The 19,534-nt window shown below is 48.9% G+C and overlaps 1 protein-coding gene across 5 annotated transcripts in view; it reads right to left on the bottom strand.

Annotated features, from left to right (window-relative positions):
• Nucleotides 1–19,534, bottom strand: part of LOC102447238 (unconventional myosin-X-like) — a 311,005-nt gene that overhangs the window by 84,450 nt on the left and 207,021 nt on the right. For all 5 annotated transcript variants that reach the window (XM_075914469.1, XM_075914465.1, XM_075914468.1 and 2 more), the window contains 6 exons: nucleotides 18,286–18,409; nucleotides 9,447–9,690; nucleotides 7,801–7,896; nucleotides 6,443–6,536; nucleotides 5,774–5,829; nucleotides 2,495–2,637 (listed from right to left, as the gene is read on the bottom strand). In XM_075914469.1, coding sequence (XP_075770584.1) covers nucleotides 2,495–2,637; nucleotides 5,774–5,829; nucleotides 6,443–6,536; nucleotides 7,801–7,896; nucleotides 9,447–9,690; nucleotides 18,286–18,409 — 757 coding nt within the window. The remainder of the gene's footprint in view (nucleotides 1–2,494; nucleotides 2,638–5,773; nucleotides 5,830–6,442; nucleotides 6,537–7,800; nucleotides 7,897–9,446; nucleotides 9,691–18,285; nucleotides 18,410–19,534) is intronic.

Genomic DNA, 19,534 nt, shown 5'->3' with positions numbered 1-19,534 from the left:
AAGTTCTGGGCCTCAGTTGAGAGGCCAGACAGAAGAAGCCACGACACTGCATAGAGATCGTGGAAGCCACGGTTCAAACACCTCCATCTGCAGCAACAGAGGCCACTTGAAGAGCCGTTCTGGCTACCATGCCCTTCTCCAGCAGTGCCACAAGCTAAAGTTGTACCTCCTCCAGAGCATCTGATGCTTTGCCACTCAGCTGAAAACTGGAGGATGAATACATTCTTTGTCCAAATAGTTCCAGGCTCCTGGCATCTCTATTTTTAGGGGTTGTCACAGCTTTCCTGTAATGCTCCCTGTGGTTCACGGCCCCCACCACCAAGAAGTTGGGGTTGGGTGGGAGCATAGGTGTGACACCCTTGGAGGGATGAAAACTTACTTGCACTCTGCCTGCTTAAAGACAGGGGTCAGGAGGGATGGGGCTTGCTGCAGGATGTGCGATGTGCATGCCAGCCCCCCATGGATCGGTAGTGCCACTCTGGCCACTGCTGCAGCCGATAGGACGTTGAACAAGGTACCAGGCGGTGCCCCTAGCTCTTCTGCCATCAAGCTGAGGATGGAGGCTAACCTCTTCAGTGGTTCTTGGTGGGCCTTGATGTCCTACTACGGGACGGGAGGGGAGGGGCCATGATAGCCTCCAGCAGGGATGAGGAGGAAGAGGGCCCCACATCCAGTGTGGGCACTGGTGCTGCCTCTTCTTGTGGGGCTCAAGGAGACACCGCCATTGAGGGCTCAAGCCACGCGCTTGTCTGAAACTCCAGTTCCTGACTGGGCCATGTGAAATGGATGAGCAAGATCTCCAGGAAGACCAGTGGTACCATGGAGCCGGCAATGGACCCTGGTGCCATTGTACCTCCTGTGGCTCCATCTTTGCCAGAGGTCCTGCCAGAAGGGGTTTGTCCAGGTTGGAGCCCTGGACTGAAGATGGGCTACAGTCCTTGTGCCATCACTTGGCAATCGGGAGATTGTAGAGGTGCGGTGGGAGCAGTGCCAAGCCTGAGACCACAAGTCCAGGGTAGAGGATCTAGAGCCTGAATGCTCCGGCAGCAGCTGCGGATGGCAGAGCAGGACGACCTGCGGCCAGCAACCTACACCTAGCACTTCTCAAGTGGTGCAGGGACCACAGCCTAGAGCGTGAGGCAGAGCGTGACCGGTGCCCATAGCTGGGGCACCTTTGCAGGAGGCTGCACAGCTCACATGGGCTGGCATCTGATGGAACCGATGCTCTCATGTGATGAGCAGAGCATGTGCCTCCAAGGATCCATACTCCTGCATCAGGGAGCCATGCCACGAGCCGTGTCTTGGAACCCAGGGATAAACAGGGTTGGCCTTTCCTGGGTTGTCTCCTGGTGATCGTGGGCTGGTGAGAGGTGCCTTTCACTCTGCAGAGCCCAGTGCTAATGCAGAGGGGAGCCCACTGTGCCGAGCCCGACTCTACACCCAGAATGTGGAGTCGTGGAGGCCTAGGATGCCTGTACTGGCAGAGACAGTACCTCCTGTGCAGTCTGCAGGGCCTCCGGCATCTGACGTAGAGGCCCGCTGTTCAGGGAGGGAGGGATGCAGTGGGCTGGAGTGCTCTGCTCTGCTCTGCTCTGCGGCAGGCACCACAAGATCAACAGAGACTGGGAGCTGCCCGACATGGATCTGCACTTGTCTGCCGCCTTACCCCCTTTTTCAGAGCTGGGGACAAGCGGCCCCTTGCCGCTCTCCTTGGCTCCTCGTCGGGTCTGGGAAGGGGCGCGGTGCCGACTGGTGCATGGTGATGCTGGGGCGCTATGCACTGAGCCCTGGGAGTCCAGCACAGACTCAAATCAATGCAACAGTGCCAGGGGTAGGACTCATGTCATGAGGAGTCACAACGTCGAGTGTCCCACTCAAGCTTAGTCATAGGTTTGAAGGGCTTTCAAATCTTGCACCTGTCGCTGACGTGTGCTTCACCGAGGCAGGGCAGGCAGTGCCTATGGGGGCTGCAGCTGACACAGACCGACTGCAAGAATCACAAGGTTTAAATCCTGAGGATGGAGGCATGCCCCGATCCGGGTGCAAGTTTCAAAGGGGACCAGCTACTCTAGTACTATGGGCAATGGGGAGAAGAGAAAAGCCCAGGCTGGAGCAGAGCTGTTTCGATGCACCGTTACAGGCAGCGAGAAGGAACTGAGGATGGGGGGAGCATGCAGCGCCCCGTATCTCACACCAGGGAAACACCATTCTAAGGGTCACTAGAGGTGCTCCCCTACAGGCACTGCTAAAAAAAACTTCTGGCACAGGTGCATGTGATGAGCATGTCCAAATGCTGCGAGCAAACACTCAAAGAAGAACATGCTATTTACAAGACTGGAAATACCAACCTCTATGTGTCCTATTAGACTAGACCTCTATGTGTGTCTGTCAGTGACCTAGCCCAACCCCACTTGGATCTCCCTCTGTGCCACGCTGGCTGTGCGTTCTCTGAGTCTACGTGCAGCATGTGGCTATGAGGCATGTTTCCTTTTACCTCTGACAAGAAACTCCTGACCATCAATCTTGGCTTCGCCTTTGGGTTTCTGTAGGAGTGAGATCCAGTGGTGCATCTCCTCTGGGGTGTCGCTGTTACAGTGAATCACTCGATTTGCTGTGATGATCACAAAGGAATTTGGCCTTTGAGAAAACATGAGAATTAAAACTGGTCATTATCAGATCCACATCTGGAACAAAAGTACCACTGAGCCAGAGCACCTCTCTTCAACTATTACTTCCTCTGCCAAAGGGCCAGCTTAGCCAGAGCCTTCACCTTTAACCATCCGCCCTCTGCCTGAGCATGAGCAGTGCCATTCAAACCTATGGAAAACATACGAGGGAGAGTTGGGGGATTGTTTAAACAGGGGAAAGAGCCCTCCCAGACTGGATTACCAATAGGTGAGAGGGGCGTACTCAGCTTGCATGATATGTGTAGCGCACACCAATCATCACAGCGTAAAAGTGCCTCCATGAACTCCTGTCATCCTCCCTCCAGTCCCACAGCTTGGTGCAGCAGAAGCTGAGAACTGACACCTTAGTACTTTAGTGAGCAACACAGAATTCCTCCAAGGACAAAGAAAGGTGTCTTAGGTGGAAGCTCTTCAGCTGGTGTAAACTGAGCTAGCTCTGATGAAGTACGTGGAACTATGACAATTCCTGTCAGCTGGGGAGCTACCTCTAAGACTACCATTAAGGACAACCGAGAACATTAGGACATTAAGAAAAACTTCCAACTGTCAGGGTGGTTAAAACTGTGGAATTTCCATCATTGGAGATTTTTAAGAGCAGGTTAGGTAAGCAGGGATGTCATGGATGATCTAGATGGTGCCTGGTCCTGCCAGGAGGGCAGGGGACTGGACCATGATTCTCACTCCTCTTTTCAGGCACTGCTGTGATCCACTCAACTCCTGCACAGTTACTGCCTAGTCTTTTAGGTACCTGAAGTTGCTTAACACCTACATTTCTGTCTCTGAACATGTGCACTGCAGCCTCACTCTGGTGCCCAGGGCCAATCTCCTGCCTAGGTCCCAGAACACCTCAGAGTGGGGAAGATAGGTGTTTGTTTGCCTAAGCCACATGCAAGAACAGAACTGCTAGGCACACTCAGCTAGCCCCTGGGCCCTTTAGGGAAACCCACACAGAACAACTGAGGAGACAGAGCTCCCTCAGAGCTTTGAGTCTGATGGTTAGGAGTTAGGATACGGACACAGGATGTGGGAGATCCTCAGCTTAAGCCCTGCCCCCCCCGAGGAGGGGAAGGAATTTGAACCGGGGCCTACCACCTCTCAAGTGAGTACACTAACCTCTAGGCTATGGGATATTCTGATGTGAGTCCTCCTCACTCTGGCCTAGTGAAGCTGTTCCACTTTAATTAAACAATTAACTAGTTAAATATTAACCAGGCTCAAGAAAAAATTAGAATGAATCTTTATTGATGAAGGCACTCATCTGAGAGAAGGCAGAAGTGCTACCAGACCATTTGTTGTTTTTTTCTGTACAGACTAACTCAGCTACCCCCTGAAACAGCTTGGGTAATTACCCTAGCCAGTGGTCTAAATAAGGTCTACCTTACCTCTCCTGCCCCCAGATGTTTTGTTTCTGGCCCCACATGTGACTTACGTGGTCAGATGCCTCTCTCCTCCTGTCTGGATCACAAGCAGAGAGAGGCACCTATCTTTGAGAGGAGGAGGGACGTAGCACTCTGGCTAATTTAGGTGGCTCCCTACCTAGGTACTGGGTTGGTGGTTTCAAGTGTAAGCTTTCTCCGTCTCCACTCATCACAGAGGAGTCTCGGTGCCTAACTCAAACTCCACGACACTGAGAATCACAGCACCTAACTTTAGTTGCCAAGAAAGCTATGTGGTGCTCCACAAAGCCTGAGACCCTGTGTGGGTCTTGGCCCAAGGGACTAGTAGGTTCTACACACCATTAGGAAGAGTTTGCTAATGTTCTGTGACCCATGGCTTGAGAACCATTGATCGACTAAAATACTGGGTGATCAGACACGGACATGGAATTTCTCATGTATTGTTATTGTTCACATTGTTAACTATTTGAGGATATTATGCTTGTAGCATAGGATCTTGATTAACATTTTGGAGTATGGTTCACAAATCCAATTCTGAATGGATTTTGAGCCATGAAGACGGATTGAGTGACCAGCCTAATCTTTTCTCTTTAGCAAAGCTGTTTTTGCTAAATCTACAAAATTAAGATCTTGAAGCCCAAGTAATTGTACATGGGGCAGGGAGGGGGTTTGGGCAGGGTCAGGCTTCAATCCCACCTCATGGGGTATTGTAGTAATTGTTACTGACAGAAGGGGGATGGCAGTACAATGAAATTTGAGAACCCCTGACCTACTCTGACCTCCCTCTTTACCATATAGAGCAGATTTCACCCAATTTTCCCTGTATGGAACCCAGCAACTTGTGTTTGACTAAAGCATTTCTCCCAGAAAGGTATCCACTTTTGATATGAAGACATCACAGATGGAGAAAGGGATCCACCACTTTTCTTGGCTGTTTGTTTCAATTGTTAATTACCTTCGCTGTAAAAAAAGGTGCCTTATTCCTAATTTGAATTTGTGCGGCTTCAGATTCCAGCCATTGGTTCTTACGCTTTTCTCCAATAGATCAAAGTGTCTTCTAGGACCTAGTACTCCAGCCCTCAAAGAATTTTTGTAGCTCTTTTTTTTCCACTCCCCAATGTTTCTGCACCCTTTTAAAAATGCTGATGTGGATGTAGTATTGTAGTGACAGTCTCGCCAACACCATTTACAGCAGTAAAGTCACCTCTGTACTCCTAACTCACCACTTGGGGAGCCACTGAGATCCTCGGAACCCCTGCTCAGCTGCCTCCCAACCCTTGTTCATCCCTAAATTCCCAAGAGGCATTAGTTTCTATCAGTGGACATGTGCAAAACTTAGTGAAACTGACTCTATAGCCTGAGGGTTATGGCAGTGAAACGGGACATGGGAGAATCTGGATGGAGTGAGTTTGTATTTTTGGTGGCAACACAAGTTTGGTGCTGATGATGTGCTAATCCATGGGCTAAAACAAAATCAGGCAGGCCAGCGTTCCCTGTAAGCTGCACAACAGCACAGCTTCACAGGGGATTAATCAGCACCACCCAGTCAGTCAGCGCTGTGCAGGAGCCCTGAACCTCTGACTGGGCAGGGCTGATGAATCGCCTGTGAAGCTGCAGCGTAGAGGGAGCCCTGCCCCAAAGAACCAATCTGAAAGGCAATGATGTAGTTACAATGCAGCTTATTCCTACCTGTCTGGACTGTCCGAGGCACAGACAGAGTCAATGAGGCCCACGTCCAGGGTTCCCTTCACAGGGAGAGAGACATTTATCAACAATGCACATCCTGCAGCAGAAACATTTTCATTCCCGATAAAAATCAAGAACCAAAACTTTGCTTTGAAATTCCATCAGCTTTTATGACAGCAAGTCAAGGAGAGGGAAAGGAGGCTCCAAGGCAGACGTCTACTTTCTGCTGATAGAAAGGGTGGGGGCGACTCCACACAAGAGCTGTTATTTTCAGTCTGCATCATGAAGCTCTAGAAAAAATGCATCTCTACCTCCCAGTCTCCAAACAAACTGAAAATATATTCTTATTCTCTTTATGCAAATCTCCTCCCCTTGTATTTACTGCACTCCAAACCCTGTATGGGCTCCCCAAGTCAACGAGGACCACAATCATGCAACTCACTTTGCCCCATTCAAACTGCCAAGGATTCCTTGTCTCTGTTCTGCCCTTTTCTAAACCTTTTGGAGTCTGCCTGTCTGTAAATTGCTCTGCCCAAGGCAACAGTGCATTGCTTACTTACACTGCTCAAGACCTGTGTCAACACTGAGCTGGAAACACCTTCACAAGATTGACTGAGCATTAATGGCTCTACACAGCCAACCTGCCAAGAACCCAGCTCACTAATAACTCACCACAGCATTCTTCGGATTGGCTTGTTCATCTTGCATTTCTCTCAGCTGCTGCGCTGTGGCACTATGCACTCGGCTCAGGACATTAAACCAACCACTGACAATCAGAACAAAACCACTGTTAGGATTTATGCAGTGAAACTAGACTCCAGAAGGCGATTAGCTTGAGAAGGAAACGAAACCCACTATCCAAAGGGAGAATTATTTCACTCACTTCTTCCCTGCAACTCTCCAGAAGTGCCTCGGCCCTCTGATCCTGGTGAAAGATCAACTTTTCTCCTGGAACGTCTATATATGCTCCCAGATACCTGGCCTTACCAATCCCTTGTGCTACTATTCCCACACAATCCAGCTCCCCATGGCTAGTGTGGGTTATACGATGTACACCCATCAGTGGATACGTAAGCAATGGGAAGGCAAGACTAGCTGGTACTCATTCCAGGGAAGAGCTCTGACCTGTCTCAACTCCCAGAAAATGTCTTGGACTAGCTCCTTAACCTGATCCAAGTTCAAACCCTCAAATCAGATCTTTTCCAACTGGTCCGTTTCAGGATTTAACAGAAAGGGAAGGATGTCAAGTTACTTGGCTGTAACAGGGGTCCTTGGCTCTAGACACAAGGCTTGAGAGTAAATCACTCCTGGAGAGCCAGCAAATAACGTATCCCACTCTAAGCTTCAGATAAGAAGCATCTGGGTTTTGTAGATGTGTCACTAACAAGCCCTAAAACAACAGCAAATGTAGATGCTTTCCTCTTGCTTGGAATGCATGCTGCTATGGTAAGGCCAGGGGCGGACACAAGTGAGGATGTCAGAAGGGAAGAATAGGAGTCTCACTCTCTGAGTTTACATTGCTGAGGTTTTATCAGATGACTCTGCAGATTCTGATAAACTGCAGCTTTCATGCCAACTCTGGGATAAAAGAAAAGTCCCTTTGTAGGTTGCCTCAATCATTTACAGAGACAATGAATGGCTGGCGTTGTTCATCTGGGATTTCATTTAACATATAAATCAGCTATTACACATTCCAGCTATAAAGTGTAGCATAAAAAACAGTTCTTACCAAGTTATGCTTAACTTAGGTCATATTACAGAGGTGATAGGTAACATATGCTTAAGAGAGAGCACAATGGGAAGAAGCCCCTTGAACTGCGTAAACACAGACTGAATTTTCTGGAAATGGGGAATCCCCAGATGACATCTGCTGTTAGAGCAGTGTGGAATGACGCTCAGGAACAAATCCCTTCTCATCCCAGCAGAGGAAAATTCATGGACTTTCCAGGGAGGAGTTAAGGTGCATTGCAGTAGCAGCATGGGAGAAACCCAGTAATGAATGATGATGGATAATAAATTCCCTCTTGTACCTGGCATCTTCTGGTGACTCTGCCACAATGTGGTAAATTCTGTCCTCAGTCACAATATCCAGAGCATTTTCCTTCTCATGAATATCCACAATCTCCCTGTAACACAGTGAACAGCAAGCTAAAAAATTGCCATAAGCCTCATATTTGCTCAACATGCCTGGCTTTTCAGGCTGTAGCAGTCACTGCAGGAACAGAAAGGAATGGTGCCTGGCACATCAACACTTTCCTCGAGGCACAAGAATTTCCTTGGTCAATAAAAAGAATTTCTGATTGCCCCTTTAAAGAGCTGTACAGCTAATTATGCAAAAACAGATGGCAAGCATACCAACTGAATACTTTGTTTAAACCCATCAGCAAACAGAGATTTGAAGGGCCAGGAAATAAAAATAAATACAAAACAGGGGTGGTGGTGAAGTGGAACTATTTATACCAGCCATGACTGCTCATTTATTTTGTTTCTTAGAAGAGCTTAATCACACTTGAGGAAACCTTTTCAATTGGCTCCACAGGCCTTAAGCTGCAGGTGTCTGATTAACTTGTAGCTTCCAGCAAGCTGAACTGACACCAGGTGTCTGCTCGATTATGCTGCTCTAGGCTCAGTCCTGTTTAATCAGGGAAGAGAAAACTGTTCACCCAGGCATGTCTTCCCTCCATTAGCATGTGTCAGCCACCTGGTCTGAGTCTGTCTCACATGCAAACGCCTCTCTCATTTTCAAGTGATACTGCAAATAAGAATTGGGCAGCTGTATCCTCTATAAGAGTAAACAAAAATGTTTGTTTTAGCCATTGGCTAAACAAGAAATAGGATTAAGTGGATTTGTAGGCTCTGAAGTTTTACATTATTTTTATTGCAGTTACATTAAAAAAAAATCTACATTTGTAAGTTGCACTGCCACAAAAGAGAGATTGCACAACAGTACTTGTAGGAGATGAGGTGAAAAATACTACTTTTTATATCTTTTTACAGTGCAAATATTTGTAAGTAAGAATATTGTAATGAGCACTGTACACTTTGTATTCTGTAAGTTAAATCAATATATTTGAAAATGTAGAAAACATCCACAAACATTTTAAAAAGTGTTATTCTATTATTTTTAATAGATTACATCTACTATTAATCATGATTATTTTTAATCTGATTAATTTTGTAAATCGTTTTACTGCTCTATTTCTTGGTACTCTAGATAAGACACAGCATGAGGCTTGACTCAGCGTCTGGTTTCTACCAGTGAAAGACGGGGTGCCTGGCTGTAGCTGCCAAAAATCTGACCACAGTTTGGGAGAAGGCACAGCAACATAAACCACTCCCAATCACACTCCACTAGGAACCCTGGAATAGTGCTGAGGCAGATGAAGTCAGAGGTGGGCAGAGCACATGGGTGATGTGCTGAATTAGTGCCTCTCCTGTGAGTGTGTTCTATGCAACCTCAGCCAGAGTCTGTAGCTGCTCCCTAGACTAGAAAAGGGACTCAAATAGCTACAGTCCTGCTCCTCCAGAGAGGGGCAGGTTGACCCATCAGGATTTTCCTTCTCTACCCTCTGACTCTTCTAACTCTGTACAATATTTCTAGGCTAGTATAGCAGCCCTTGTCACTACTGATCTGGGCAAAGAATGTCAGAGCTTTATTGGGTTTGTTCTCACTCACTTGGCTCTTCGGATATCTATCGTCCCCTTCAGTTTTTCCTCACTGTCATTCTCAAAGTACATCAACTTTGATTCTCGAAGAACAAACCAGCGGCGCTTCCAGTTCCGGCGAGACAGAGTTGACATGCCACCTCCTTTTTTATAGAGCCAGCCAGACTTCAGAGCCTCTTGCTTAGTTCGGAACCACATGAAGGCCTCATTCTTCAGGACACACCATCGCCGTTTCCATGGATTCATCAGACCCCCTGCAAAAAGGAGAAAATGCAAGACAGTATCAGATCTGTAGCATCATGCATCTCTCCAGTCTAATCCTTCTGTCTCAATTGTTTTTTAAACAACTAACAAAATCATCTAAAGCGCAGGATGAGATGGTGATGGGGGACTTCAACTATCCAGATATATGATGGGAAATTAACACAGCGGGTCACAGACTATCCAATAAGTTCTTGGACTGCACTGAAGACAATTTTTTATTTCAGAAGGTAGAAAAAGCTACTGGGGGGAAGCTGTTCTAGATTTGATTTTAACAAATAGGGAGGAACTGGTTGAGAATTTGAAAGTGGAAGGCAGCTTGGTTGAAAGTGATATTGAAATCATGGAGTTCATGATTCTAAGGCATGGAAGAAGGGAGAACAGCAAAATAGAAACAATAGATTTCAGGAAGACAGATTTTGGTAAGGTCAGAGAGCTGGTAGGTAAGTTCCCATTGGCGGCAAGACTGAGGGGAAAAACAACTGAAGAGAGTTGGCAGTTTTTCAAAGGGACATTATGAAGGGCCCAAAAGCAAGCTATTCCACTGCATAGGAAAGATAGAAAATGTGGCAAAAGACCATCTTGGCTTAACCAGGAGATCTTGCATGATCTAAAAATAAAAAAGGAGTCATAAAAAATGGAAACTAGGACAAATTACAAAGGCTGAATATAGGCAAACAATACAGGAATGCAGGGGCAAGATTAGAAAAGAAAAGGCACAAAGGGAAACAAGAAGACATTCTATAAATATATTAGAAGCAAGAGGAAGACCAAGGACAGGGTAGACCTATTGCTTAGTGAGGAGGGAGAAACAGTAACAGGAAACTTGGAAATGGCAGAGATGCTTAATGACTTCTTTGTTTCGGTCTTCACCGAGAAGTCTGATGAAGGAATGCCTAACATAGTGAATGCTAGTGGGAAGGGGGTAGGTTTAGAAGATAAAATTAAAAAAGAACAAGTTAAAAATCACTTAGAAAAGTTAGATGTCTGCAAGTCAACAGGGCCTGATGAAATGCATCCTAGAATACTCAAGGAGCTGATAGAGGAGGTATCTGAACCTTTAGCTATCATCTTTGGAAAATAATGGAAGACAGAAGAGATTCCAGAAGATTGGAAAAGGACAAATATACTGCCCATCTATAAAAAGGGGAATAAACAACCCAGGAAACTACAGAACCAGTCAGTTTAACTTCTGTGCCAGGAAAGATAATGGAGCAAGTAATTAAGGAAATCATCTGCAACCACTTGGAATATAATAAGGGAACAGCCAGCATGGATTTGTAAAGAATAAATCATGTCAAACCAATCTCATAGCTTTCTTTGATAGGATAATGAGTCTTGTGGTATACCATACCAATGGACATGGAATACCTAGACCTTAGTAAGGCATTTGATACGATCTCACGTGGTATTCTTATAATAAACTAGGCAAATACAACTTAGATGGGGCTACTATAAGGTGGGTGCATAACTGGCTGGATAACCGTTCTCAGAGAGTAGTTATTAACAGTTCACAATCCTGATGGAAAGGTATAACAAATGGGGTTCTGCAGGGGTCTGTTTTGAGACCGGTTCTGTACAATATCTTAATCAACTACAGGCAGTCCCCGGGTTACGTACAAGATAGGGACTGTAGGTTTGTTCTTAAGTTGAATCTGTATGTAAGTCGGAACTGGCGTCAGCCGCTGCTGAAACTGATCAGTTTCAACCGCGGCTGAATCTGGACGCCAGTTCTGACTTACAGATTCAACTTAAGAAACCCAGGCGTCCCCAAGTCAGCTGCTGCTGAAACTGATCAGCGGCTGATTCCAGGAAGCCCGGGGCAGAGCAACTCTGCCTCGGGCTTCCTGTAGTCAGCCGCTGGTCAGTTTCAGCAGCAGCTGACTTGGGGATGCCTGGGGCAGAGCAGCTGGGGTGCTGCTGGGTTGCTCCAGTAGCGCGGCTCCTCGGCTACTGGAGAGGGGACATGCTAGCGGGTTTCAGGTATCTAAAAGGGTGTCACGAGGAGGAGGAAGAAAAATTGTTCTTCCTGGCCTCTGAGGATAGAACAAGAAGCAATGGGCTTAAACTGCAGCAAGGGAGGCTTAGGTTGGACATTAGGAAAAAGTTCCTAACTGTCAGGGTGTTTAAACACTGGAATAAATTGCCTAGGGAGGTTGTGGAATCTCCATCTCTGGAGATATTTAAGAATAGGTGAGATAAATGTCTAGCAAGGATGGTCTAGACAGTATTGGGTCCTGCTATGAGGGCAAGGGACTGGACTCGATGACCTCTCGAAGTCCTTTCCAGTCCTAGTATTCTATGATTCTATGAATTACACAACTGAGCAATATTTCAGAACACAGCCTGGCTGCACAGGACAGGAATTGAGAACTGTGGAATAGAAATAATGCTGAGGTTACGGTTTGGCCAAAGAAAGAACAGAATCACATCTTGAACCAAATGTGAATAGTTTCTGAGAAGTGAAAAGTGCCCTCTGCTTTTGTTTTCTTGTAGAAGTTGTGGAAATAATGTTTGTCTGAAGCACCAAGATGCTGTTACAAAGGTGCATTCTGAAGTTTCTGTGGCCTGCTTGAAACCAGGAAACACTGAAAAACTAGAGACTAAAAACAGATTTGACAAATTTCATCTTCAAGACAGCTGAATAATTTGCAGAGAAGCAGGCCCTTATGTACTCCAAATGTTAGCACCTTCCAAGGTTTCGCCCATCACCACAGAGTAAAATAACGGATTCAGGATTCTTGTAAAGACCTGAATCAGGAAGCGACAACTCTTCCCATTACACGCAGTACAGGCAGTCCCCGAGTTACGCGGATCCGACTTACGCGGATCCGACTTATGTCGGATCCGCAGTTACGAACAGGGATTTTCTCGCCCCGGAGGACTGGAGCAGCAGGACGCCTGGTCCCGCCGCCCGCCTCCTCTGGGGCGAGAAAAGCTGCTCCCCGTCTCCCTGGTCTGCTGGGGGAGCCAGCAGACCAGGGAGACGGGGAGCAAAGCGGTGGAGGACCTGGGGCCGGACTGCTGATCTGGAAGCGCCGCGGGTCCGGTGATCTGGAAGCGCCGCGGTCCGGCCCGGGTCCTCCGCCGCTTTGCTCCGCGTCTCCCTAGTCTGCTGGGGGGGGACGCAGCTAGTGCCCCCCCCAGCAGACCAGGGAGATGTGGAGCAAAGCCCGGGGCCTGTGGTAGAGCAAGTGGGGTGCTGCCGGTTGGTCCCGCAGCACCGCTCCTTGGCACTACTGGACCAACCCGGCAGCACCCCAGCTACTCTGCCCCAGGAGTCCTGATTCAGCCGCTGCTGATCAGTTTCAGCAGTGGCTGAATCAGGACGCCTGGGGCAGAGCAGCTGGGGTGCTGCTGGGTTGCTCCAGTAGTGCCGAGGAGCGGCCGCGCTACTGGTCCAACCCAGCAGCACCCGAGCTGCTCTGCCCCAGGCGTCCCCAAGTTAGCCGCTGCTGAAACTGACCAGCGGCTGACTACAGGAAGCCCGAGGCAGAGTTGCTCTGCCCCGGGCTTCCTGGAATCAGCTGCTTATCAGTTTCAGGAGCAGCTGACTTGGGGACGCCTGGGGTTCTTAAGTTGAATCTTATGTAAGTCAGAACTGGCGTCCAGATTCAGCCGCTGTTGAAACTGATCAGTTTCAGCAGCAGCTGAATCTGGATGCCAGTTCCGACTTACATACAGATTCAACTTAAGAACAAACCTACAGTCCCTATCTTGTACGTAACCCGGGGACTGCCTGTACAACCAGAGGTTCCTCTATCAGATCACACCGACTACTTTCCCAAATTTGCAAAACAGATGGACTTTCACTACAGTATGCTCAAGTCTGTTTACACGGTCTCATATGGAACAGAGGATCCTCTACACAGTTTGAAAAACCAGAAGGAACCATTACAATTATTTAGTCTGCATAACAGAGCCCATATCCTACAGTGAGTCCAGTATCTTGTGACAGAGTGACAGGCATGTCCTTTAGGAATAAATACTCAATCTGAATTTACAACTTTACCTTTGGGCCTCAGGTAGCGCAGAATGACTGTAAGAGTATGTCTACACATCAAAGTTAATTTGAAATAACAGCCGTTATTTCGAATTAACTTTATTAGCGACTACACAGCCAAACCGCTATTTAGAAATAAATTCGAAATAGTGGAGCACTTATTTTGAATTTGGTAAACCTCATTCTATGAGGAATAACGCCAAATTTGAAATAGCTAATTTGAAATAAGTGCTGTGTAGACACTTATTTCGAAATAGGAGGCCTCCAGCCTTCCCAGGGTGCCCTGGTGGCCACTCCAGCCTCAAACAAGAACACTCCTCTCCCTCCCTTCCTCCCCGGAGCCCTTAAAAGGGTTGACTCTGGCCACAGTGCCTGTGCCAGCTCCAAGCCTGCCAGTCCAGAGCCAGCAGTCACTGCCCCGACCCAGTGGCCCCAAAACATGAGCCAGCAAGCCACTGGCAGCCAGCCCTCCACCACTCCCCAGGAGCAGTCTGCCAGCTCCCAGGAGTCTGCCAGGGTCTGGAGAAGGCGGGCGCCTTCCTGGTCCAGGGTGGAGATCAGGGTGGACCTTACTTAGGTTGGGGGGGGATGCGCCCAATGTCCACGATCTTCGCACTAGATGGAGAAATGCGTCCGTCTATGGCAGGATAGCTGCCAGCCTGGCCACCAAAGGCCACATGTGAACCCAGGAGCAGGTTCGTATGAAAATCAAGTTGGTCTGACAAGACCCCCACTCTGAGCTTTCCCTCCCCCTTCTTCCCCTTCCTTCCCCCTTCCAGCCCCCTCCTCCCAGGTTTCCCCCTCCCCCTCCCACCCTCTCTCTTCCCCTCTCCCACCTCCTTTCTCCAGTCTTACCAGTTTCATCCCCCCCTCCAGTTTGTGTTCATGAAAGCACGTGTATTTTATTTGACATCAGGAAGGGGGGCTGAGAGGGTAAGTGGAATGATGAGGGGGGAGGAATGAAGCACAAGCCCCCAGTGGGGCAGACCATGGAGGCTCTTAGTGCTCCTCAGGGTGGAAGCTCTCCCACGGGGCCTCCTGGATGCTGACAGCCCCCCGACAGACCTCCCGGATGGCAGTCTGCAGAAAGTGCAGCCAGGCATGCATCAACGTGCTCTGGCTCCATGTTACAGAGTGCTGTGGTGTCCTGAGTGAGGGCAACCAGAACATGCAGAGACACAAATGTTTTGCTGTCCCTCATCGAGGTAGGCAAGCAAGCAGGGACAGCTGAGAACCGGCTGCCTGGGTTAGGGGTCCCTTTAAGCACAAGCCTTAGATAGCCTCAGGCAGCAGCCACACAAATAAACTCCTGACCTGATGCCCTGCTGGACCTGGTTCCGGCCAGCCTTCAATGCAATTCAGTGCCCATTCAGGGTACGTCTAGACTACATGCCTCTGGCGACAGAGGCGTGTAGATTAGACTACCCGACATAGGAAAATGAAGCGGCGATTTAAATAAAGGAGGCCTACCTGGGAGGTCGACAAATGCCTTTGATGTCGACCGTGGAACATCCAGACTACCATGCTGAGCCGACAAACAGCTGATCGGCTCAGCGCAGCAGCCATGTAAATTTAAATGAAGCGGCGATTATTTAAATCGCCGCTTCATTTTCCTATGCTGGGTAGTCTAATCTACACGCCTCTGTCGCCAGAGGCATGTAGTCTAGACGTACCCTCAGTGTGGACACGCTATTTCGAAATGCATTTTGTGTGTACAGGCAGTCCCCGGGTTACGTACAAGATAGGGACTGTAGGTTTGTTCTTAAGTTGAATCTGTATGTAAGTCGGAACTGGCGTCCAGATTCAGCCGCTGCTGAAACTGATCAGTTTCAACAGCGGCTGAATCTGGGCGCCAGTTCTGACTTACATACAGATTCAACTTAAGAACCCCAGGCATCCCCAAGTCAGCTGCTGCTGAAACTGATCAGCGGCTGATTCCAGGAAGCCCGGGGCAGGGGCTTCCTGTAGTCAGCCACTGGTCAGTTTCAGCAGCGGCTGACTTGGGGACACCTGGGGCAGAGCAGCTGGGGTGCTGCTGGGTTGGTCCAGTAGCGCCGCCCCTCCTCGGCGCTACTGGACCAACCCAGCAGCACCCAAGCTGCTCTGCCCCAGGCGTCCTGATTCAGCCGCTGCTGAAACTGACCAGCAATGGCTGAATCAGGACGCCTGGGGCAGAGCAGCTGGGGTGCTGCCGGGTTGGTCCAGTAGCGCTGAGGAGCGTCCGGAGCAAAGCCGTGGAGCACGGGGGCAGCGGGACAGCCCAGACGTGCCGTGGCTGTCCTGCTGACCTCAGGGTCCGCGATTTTGCTCTGCTTTGCTCCCCGTCTCCCTGGTCTGCAGACCAGGGGGATGGGGAGCAAAGCCGCGGAACACGCGGGTAGCGGACAGCCCAGACGCGCCGTGGCTGTCCTGCTGCCCTCAGGGTCCATGGCTTTGCTCTGCTTTGCTCCCCGTCTCCCTGGTCTGCAGACACACAGATCAAATCACACACAGATCAAATCATCACACACAAATCACCTCCATGCACCTTCTCCCCAGCTTATACACCTAAAGATTGCATTTGCCAGAGCACTGAAGTCTGCTCATGTTGTGTAAATCATCCACTACCCCTAAATCTAGGATGACAAGATGTCCCATTTTTAAAGGGACAGTCCTGTATTTAAGCCCTCCTGCAGGTGTCCTGACTTTTTCTTTAAAAAGGGCAAACTTTCCTATATTTTCTGTCTGATAGGAGGGGAGGATCAGTCACCCACCCACGGGGAGATGTATAGGCACTCGCCCTCTGTGTGTGTGTGGCGGGGTGGGGGTGTTATGTGAGCCCTAAAGCCTTAAAGATAAGAAGGTAAGTAAAAAGAATCCAAACTACACAGTATTTCTTTTTAACAGAGGCTCAGTCAACTGGATTTTAATTAGAACGTTTGTATGACTAACAGTGGTTGAACTAGCTTGAATACAAGTAGTTTTACCAGGTGTCTTGTATTCAGGTTAGGGAAATAAGATCACCCTACCAAAATCTGTTTCAGAGTCACTGATTTCCAGGATACAGGTCCCCATTCTATAGGTATGGCCTGCATCCCTTGTTTCTAGATGTACAACTTTGAATTTGGCTACTAAAATCTATTTTGTTTAAATGGGTCCAATTTATCAAGGGATCCAGTTCATTCTGCATAACTAGGGAAGTCTTCTTGGGCCCTTAATAATGTCCCTTTGAAAAACTACCAACTGTCTCCAATTGTTTTTCCTCTTAGTCTTGCTTCCTATGAGCCTTTACCTACCAGCTTCCTGAGTCTGCCCCCTTGATATCCATGGTCTTTCCCCCCCCCTCTTAGAATCAGGAACGCTCTCATTTCATGATCACTTTCACCCAAGCTGCCTTCCACTTTCAAAAGAGATATTTACTGGAACCTGCTAGTGGGGTGGCCAAGCTACCTTCGGTACCGATGTGTCCTCTGCTCTACAAGTGCAGAGACGGTGCCAGGAACATGAACAGTACCAGCGGCAGTAGGACACGACTAGAGCCTGACCACAATGAGCGGTCCCTGATGGTGCCAGCGAGAGGTGCCGAGGAAATGGAGAGCAATGCATCATCATCACTGGTTTGTCCCAGAGTTGGATGGGGGCAGTGCTGCCATCTTTGCCATGAACACTGCCGGAGATGGTGCCGTCAGTGCGGCACTTACGCCACTGCCAGCACTGGTGCTCATGCCTGTGGGGATGGGGACTGTGCCGCCATGGCAGCAAGGTCCTGTACAGGCTCAAAGGTATCCATCATGGATGGGAGATCAAGGTCTTCCTCCGATTCTTCCCAAGGCAGGGAGTCCACTGGCATCAGACTTGATGGACCTCACCTTGAGGTCAGGATCTGAAGGCCAGGTTCTGGGAGTCCCAGCATGGGACACACCCCACTGTATCCTCCTCACTGCTCTGGACAAAGGAATTCCCTCTCTCCTCCCCAAGCACAGGGACGCGTGAGCAGTGCTGCATGCTGGAACCGGCTTCTCAGACTGGGGAGCAGTGCTGATGCTCCTTGGAGGAGTCCTTCCCTCAGCGCCGAGGTGTCCTACACCAAGGCCAGAATGCTGTGTGCCATTTCTTGTCCTGGCTGAGGGTGGAGGGCCAACTCCATTAAGAGGAGCTTCAAACAACAGTCCCACTCCCTCTGAGTTCTGGACTTAAAGCTCTTGAAAATCAAGCATTTCTCTGCCTGATGAACCTCTCCTCCCTATTGCATGACTTACACCCCTCAGATCAAGGCATGCTCCTTTCTCCAGGAAAGGGGAGGGGGACCCCCCTCACCCTGTAAACTTACTGCTAAACTAACTACTGAAATGACATAAACCATACATATGGGTTACAACCGACCACAAGGGAGCCACTAGACTGTGCTCCTCCAATGACCATTGGCAGCAAGAAGGAGAAGGCAGCAGAGACCTATATTACCTGCCACTCCAGGGGGCCTCACAGCCAGCCCGATGGATGCTGCTAGGGGAAATCCTTACGCGATCATGCACACACCTACTGGAATGGACATGAGCAAGCACTTCAAGAAGAAGATTCTTTCAGTGCTTGGACTACAGCCACTTACCCTTCATGTAGAGATAACTGTGAAAATACGGTGGTCCTGAGCCATTGAAGATGGTGACCCGACCATTGCAGAATTCTTCATCTGTGTCTATGTAAACATCCACTTCCTCCTCACTGTCCAGAAACTAGAGAAAAGGAAAAGATCGAGGTCTCTAAATGTAGGGCAGATAGTGCAGAACAACAAGGATCCAGCAGCCATGTAACCAGATGTAAAGCTTGACTCCCATGCTCCCAAAAGCATCACCAATTCAAATAAGGGCTTGACACCTCATCCACTGGTTCCTAAAGCCAACACACCAGCCAGCAACGAGTTATTAAAGCAGGAAGGAAGCTGCCCCCGTTACCTAAAGTGGTCACTTCTCCTGCCCTTGGGCATCACACAACATCTACTTAGCAGGGTTAGAAAGAGATTTCCCCTTTGGGAAGGTTATTCGCTGATGGACTATTGCGGGATTCCTTGCTCTTTCCTCCCTCGACAGCTGCCAGAGACAGGAAGCTGGTCTGGGGCATGCTGATCTTATCCAGAATGGCAGTCCCTGTGTTTCTACAATTGCTTTCTAGCAGTCAGGTAAGAGGCATATCCTGGGCTACATGAACCCTACAGCCAAAAAGATAAAATATGCTAACTAGCCTCTTTGCCTGCACCCTGATGGGCTCCTGCAAGTCTGGGAATCATCCTCACACACAGGGACTGTGACACAAAGACAGAGATGGAGAAACAGGCCACTATTTGAGTCTATCATCCAGCTGGCTAACAATGGGCTCAGCCAGAACCACGTGATGCACACTTTGAAAGCTTGAGTCCTTTGCTTTGAACAGCATTTGCCCTGACTAGAGGCGAGTTTAGTACTGAGAAATGCAGCCCTTTCACTCCCCTCCCCCCACCCAACTGCACATCCTCGCCATTCACTTCTCTCCTCTTCCCACCCTGCCACTCGCGCTCTTCATTCCCACCCTTCCCCTCAGTCACTCCTCCTGCTGCTCACTTCATTCAAAAGCAGTTACTGCTGCCCTTCCCTGACTTCGGCCCTGCGTTTGTTGCTTTCGCCCCTCTCTTGCTGGTCTCCTGGCCTCTATAAGGCCCTCGGGCTGGTAAGGACAAGCACCACCCTTTCCCATTAGACCAGAGAGTAGCAACTAGGATCTTTGCTTTCATCCCTTGGGAGGAGGGACTGAACTGGGATCTCCATGCCTCTCCACCGCCTCGTAGGCCAAGGGATGAGGATGGGAGTGTCTGCTTGGCACCCTGC

The sequence above is a fragment of the Pelodiscus sinensis genome, unplaced genomic scaffold (genome assembly GCF_049634645.1).
Source record: "Pelodiscus sinensis isolate JC-2024 unplaced genomic scaffold, ASM4963464v1 ctg77, whole genome shotgun sequence".
Classification (NCBI taxonomy): Eukaryota; Metazoa; Chordata; order Testudines; family Trionychidae; genus Pelodiscus; species Pelodiscus sinensis.
The sequence above is the reverse complement of the archived record's forward strand: the minus strand, read 5'-3'. Positions and strand labels throughout refer to the sequence as shown.